General features: G+C 46.0%; 1 protein-coding gene across 1 annotated transcript in view; it reads right to left on the reverse strand.

Moving 5' to 3' along the window:
• Positions 1–5,433, reverse strand: part of DACT1 (dishevelled binding antagonist of beta catenin 1) — a 6,760-nt gene extending 1,327 nt beyond the window's left edge. The window contains exons 1-4 of the mRNA XM_063947393.1: positions 4,637–5,433; positions 3,049–3,181; positions 2,228–2,383; positions 1–1,218 (exon numbers count right to left, since the gene is read on the reverse strand). The exon at positions 1–1,218 is cut by the window's left edge and continues 1,327 nt beyond it. Of these exons, the coding sequence (XP_063803463.1) occupies positions 1–1,218; positions 2,228–2,383; positions 3,049–3,181; positions 4,637–4,930 (1,801 nt within the window). The 5' untranslated portion in view covers positions 4,931–5,433. The remainder of the gene's footprint in view (positions 1,219–2,227; positions 2,384–3,048; positions 3,182–4,636) is intronic.
• Between the last annotated feature and the right edge of the window lie 257 nt (positions 5,434–5,690).

Consider the following 5,690-nt stretch of genomic DNA (forward strand, 5'->3'; position numbering starts at 1 on the left):
GAAACCTGCATTTCTTGATAACCTTACTCTTTTCTTTCAACGTCTGAGACCCATTGTCCATAATATTTTGAACATTTGACCTGTGTTTAAAAGTGGAGCTCTTCACGATCTTCACATTTTTGGTTGTTTTATGTAGCCTTACACCTTGTTGTTGTGCAGGTATATAGTGTGCATTGACCAATAGCCCTTCATCCAAGCTCTGGGAGGAGGACCCTTCACTCTTGAAGTCTAATGGTGGTCTCTCATCAAGTGATGAGATATGATAAGTGTCTATTGTATTTTTGGGTGAAATCCTTTTTGGCAGTGGCAGAATTTTATTCTCTTGGGCAAGAGGAGCAATACTATGCGTTTCCTTAGGTGACGCATTGCAAAGAAGATTGGAAACCGTGGAGAAAGGACTCGTTAATGGCATTGGATTTACATTAACGTCCTTTTGAATATTTGATGTTCCAGCCACGGGGACCCTTAGGATACTTTGACAGACAGCCTGCACAGCGTTCAGAGAATTGTTTTGGCTTTGTAGTTCATTAATGTTACTTGACTGATAACGCAGGACTGATGGCATCTTTTTACTTTCCAGCTGTTCACCCTGAGTTTCCTTAGAGCACTGTTTCAGAGATGGGTAAGAGTTATCCCCTGAGAGGATTCCAGAGGAATGTAAACAGAGCTGTTTAGGATTCTTCAGGTTAGTGGTGTTGCTATGAGAGATGCCACTAGTCTGTTTGACACACATACTCCCATGCCGTAAAATACCTTTCCCCAGGTCTGCATTTACGCTGGTTCTGGGTTTGTTAGTCCTTATGGGATGAGATTTTTTCTGAATCACGCTTAAAATATAACCGTCCAATTTTTTACCAGTTGAAAGCGGGGCAGAGCAGACACTACTCTGCCGCTGAAGGGGGTCTTCAGGTTTTACGGAGTCCAGGTCAGGCACTAAGCAGTCATTCATAATTGCACCCATTTCACTCTCCTCCTCCACCTCCATGTTTCCCATCATCGATAACAAAAACATCGGGCTCTGCACAGCCACCGCGTGAAGAGGGCTTGGATATCTGTACACATCATTGCCGTTCTTAGACACCAGATCACACTGATACTTAGGATGTACATCAGCAACAACTTCCGCTATGTTAGAACTGGGTGCGGAGAGAGAACGACGCACAGTTCCCGTACTTTCATATTGTCCTTCTCTGTAGTCCAACCACTCAAAGAAATCATCTGAGAAGAAGAAAAACCATTACTAAGAAACCGAACAAAGTATGTTGGGATTTTTTATTCGATGTAAAGAAGGATTACGCAAAACAAAGAAAACATTTCCGAAGTACAGGATGACATACAGAAGTAGAGTGGAGTTTGCTTAGTATTTTAGATTTACAAGGTATAAACTTTTAATACCAACTTTTTCCATTTCGAGGCCAGGGAATGTACATTAAAATCCACACAATACATCTTTTTGCCAGGGTTGATGATTTTACAAAGGAAAAGGCTATCACCACATTATGGACATTATCAGGTGTTACCATAAACTTGGAAAAGCTTTGTTAATTCTGGTTTTGTTGCATTAGAACTGTAATCTGCATTTTTTACAAACAGGACAGTCAACCTTCTAGACAGGCGGACATGTTTGCCAAGACTGACCCAATACCATTTAATAGTGGACCACAACTTGCCCAGTCAATCAGATTTTGATGAGGATGGTGGACCCAATCGTCTGGACGTACTGTCTGACATAATGGCCACAAATTAAGGGATCTATGTACTAATCCTTGGAGAGAGAAATTGGATGGAGATAAAGTACAGCTGTCATTTTTCAAACCAAGGGGTCTATTTACTAAGCCTTGGATGGAGATAAAGTGGCTGGAGATAAAGTTCCAGCCAATCAGCTCCTGTTATTTTCAAACCTAGCTGGTGACATGGCAGTTAGAAGCTGATTGGCTGGTAATTTATCACCATACACTTTATCTCTAGCCAAAAGCTTAGTAAATAGACCCCAAAGCCTGTAACATGGCAGTTAAGAGCTAGTTGGCTGGTACTTTCTGTCCACTGAAACTCTCCAGAGCTTAGTACATAGATCCTTTTAGCTTCTGTGTGGGTATTATTAAAAAAAATAAAAAATAGGATAAAATGTAAAGAAAAAAAAGAAAGAAAAAAAAAAAAAAAAAAAGGGGGGAAAAGCCCTTCCACATTTTCCAACAGTCAATGTAAAAATCACAGGAGGAACCTTTACCTGCTGATCTTTGTTGACCATCTGTGATATTTACTGATGCTTCTAGAGGGCTGCAAAAACAGGTGCTAGACTGACAGCTGGATAAACATTCACTGAAGACAGAGTTTGAGGAGTTAGAGAGAGATCCTGACGTCCCATCACTCAACTCATAAAATCCTAAAAATAAAAAATAGAATTTATTGCTGATGTAGAATACCGTTGCTAATGACTTCAGATTTGTGTAACATTACTGCAACTGAATTTGGTCTCATCCATAAGCCATTATTTTGGCGGGAGGCACTATAATATTACAAAGCCAATGGTTACTATATAGTGTATATGTGCACTGTTTTACATGTTACACCTCTTAACTGCATTAATGTCACAGTCTCAATAGGATGTGCAATGTGTTTAGGTGGCAACCATTCATACGGTGAGGTGACAAGCTAAATATGGTGCGAGACACTCATTCTGCATCTTATATACAGTCTGGCAAAACGACTAACAGAAGGACTCTAAACGAAGATTCCACATAAGGCACAAGACGTACAGCAGTTTATTTTATATGGCGGTTTAACAGTAAATAATGGGTAAGACTGGCTCTATCAATTTAAAATCTTTATTAAAAAGTGAGCGTTTGCTTTCATCAGTGGTGGCAGAGTTATCATTTAGTGTTTCAGGACTTTATGGAGAATAAAAAAAAAAAAAAAAAAAAAAAAAAAAAAGACTCTTTTCTATAATCCCTTCTTAAAATAAATAAATATTTGATTTCTTCACAGACTGAGAATGCCCTTGAGAAAGGTTTTGCATTTTAGACATAAAATGCAAGCGCTTTAATCTACCTGAACTGGGGCGGCTGTCTGTTTCCAGATGATCCTCTGTGGTCTTCTCAACATCTAGCTTCAGATCATTAATCTGCTTGTCCAGCTCATGAAGTTGATTTAACAGGCCAGCGTCCCTTTTACGGAGGCAGTTCTGGGAGAGAAAAATAAATTGGTTGATCAGCAGAGGAAATAAAATACCCCAACACCACGGCACGCATACAGTGACTGGCATCTAGGGGGAAGATGGAAAACCAGTACTGCTCGATTGCACACAACGGAATACAAATGCAGACTGCTTTGTCCCTATTTTCGTTTAGTTACTGGAAATAGCAGTCAAAAGGAACAAATATTTAGAAACACAATAATCATGTATCCATTGCAAACTCCAAACAGTATTGATTATTTTTTTTGCACTCATGGGTGGAGGGCATTCAATAGATGGTGTCTGGCGACAGCCTAATCAATAGCCAAGCACACTAGACACTGAAGGAGTTAATCAGCATGCATGTATAAGATAGTCCTTTATGTTGGCTATCCTTTCAGCAGACTACAAAACTACTGAGATCACCTAGGGCAGAAAAGCAAACATGTTCTATTGCACAGACAGATAGGGCCTGTATCCTGCGCCCGGGGAGCGCCCCCTGGTGGCCGCATGGTATTACCAGGTCCTACTCCAAATAAGGACTCCTCTAGGTGTCCGTAAACCCGTTATTCAGACCGAATTTGGTCTTCGTAAATAATAATAATAATAATAATAATAATAATAATAAAATTATTATTATTATTTATTTATTTATGGCAAAATCCTCCAAGTCGCCACAGTGCAGAAGGAGACACTGCCTGGGTTCTGCAGAGAGCCCTGCGCTGGGCTCTTGGTTGGGAGTGTTACATAGGAAACCACTGCAAGGGATAATATAGATGGCCACGGAGACAGCCCCAGCCTGAGCAATGAGCTCAACGCAACATACAGCTCTTGCTTTACTCTAAGATAAATGCAAATCGTAACACCCCAATCCAACTGCACCGGCAGCTACCCCCACATTATATTACTTCCCCACGAACCCCAGTGTAAACTCCTTCATTATCCAATTACCATTAACACCAAGGGCTTCTAACCCGGCTGTAATAATCCCAGGACTGTGCACAGGGGGCTGGTGACCGGGCTCTGTGCAATCTCGGCGCGATCGCTGCAGCCAGTTCACACACCGCAAGTCTGCCCAAAGTGACCGCACTCACACCCCATCTGCCCCCGGCTACATGCCGGCTAACTGCCCTGCTGCACCAAGCCCGGTGCTATACTCTGCTGCAGTGCCACACTCCTGCACAAAGGCAGTGTATACAGATCACATCCCTGCATACCCTGGCCCCGCACTGGGGTACAGCGCACACACATTACCACCAGCACACAATGATGAGCCCCCTGCATGGAGGAACAGCACACACAGTTTAAATTGCCCCCCAGCGCACATATATTGCCCCCCCCCCCCCCCCCAGCACACAATGATGAGCCCCCTGCATTGAGGAAAAACACGCAGTTGCCCCCAGCACATACGGATTGCCCAGAGTTGCCCCCCCCCCCCCCCCCCGCCAGCACCCCGTTACTTACCAGCTGTTTTTTCAGCAGCAAGATGTTCTCCTCCAGGTACCTCTCCTCCAGACTCCGGGGGCTGTCACCTCTCCCAGCGGGGTCTCCACACCCCACCACCCCGGGACTGAGAGCAGCCCTCACCAGGGTCTCCTGCCTGTGCCGCAGGTATCCCAGCTCCCCCAGTCCGGCCAGGGTGGCTTCCAGGCGCTCCCGGGTCCTCTGGCGCTCCGAGCCCGCCTCCCCCTTCTCTCTGCGCCTGGGGGAGCACTCCTGCCCTGCGTGATCAGAGACAGCTGGGAGCGGCTTCATCATGCTAGGATCCCGGGCAGCGTAGCTACAGCATGTGCGGCTCTCAGCCGCAGCGCTCCCGCACTCTCCCGGTCACTCTCCGCCGCAGCGCTCCCGCACTCTCCCGGTCACTCTCCGCAGCGCTCCCGCACTCTCCCGGTCACTCTCCGCAGCGCTCCCGCACTCTCCCGGTCACTCTCCGCCGCAGCGCTCCCGCACTCTCCCGTTCACTCTCCGCCGCAGCGCTCCCGCACTCTCCCGGTCACTCTCCGCCGCACTCTCCCGGTCACTGGATAAAGAGGATTTCCCACATGCACCAAATCCTGCTCCAACTGCAATCAGAGCCTCCTGTGCCGGGTAATGCACAACATCCTCCCCAGTGATGGCTAGTAACAGGCGGTATGTGTGATGGTTGTCGCCTGCCAGGAGCTGCCCGTGACAGCCCTACGGGGCTCCTCTCACAGCCTCCTCCTGCTGCTGCTTTTCCAACTTACTGCGTCCTCCTTCCTTCTGCAGCGCAGCCTGCACCCCCAGCCAGCCTAAATAACTAACCCCCTGACGTCACCAAGCGCCCGCCCCCCTCCCGGCACTGGGATCCTATGCAGCAAGTCACCCTGGGGTGATATACTACATCCTATATATATATTATAAGAACAATATGTGCCAGAGATGATTCTCCAGTATAATATACACAGCAGTGCTCCTCATTGCCTTGTGTAATGCCTTATGAAACACATGTTCTCTCCCCAGTCTGTGAGGCATCCCTCAATACTGGCCTGAGAAA

The sequence above is a fragment of the Pseudophryne corroboree genome, chromosome 12 (assembly GCF_028390025.1).
Source record: "Pseudophryne corroboree isolate aPseCor3 chromosome 12, aPseCor3.hap2, whole genome shotgun sequence".
Taxonomy (NCBI): Eukaryota; Metazoa; Chordata; class Amphibia; order Anura; family Myobatrachidae; genus Pseudophryne; species Pseudophryne corroboree.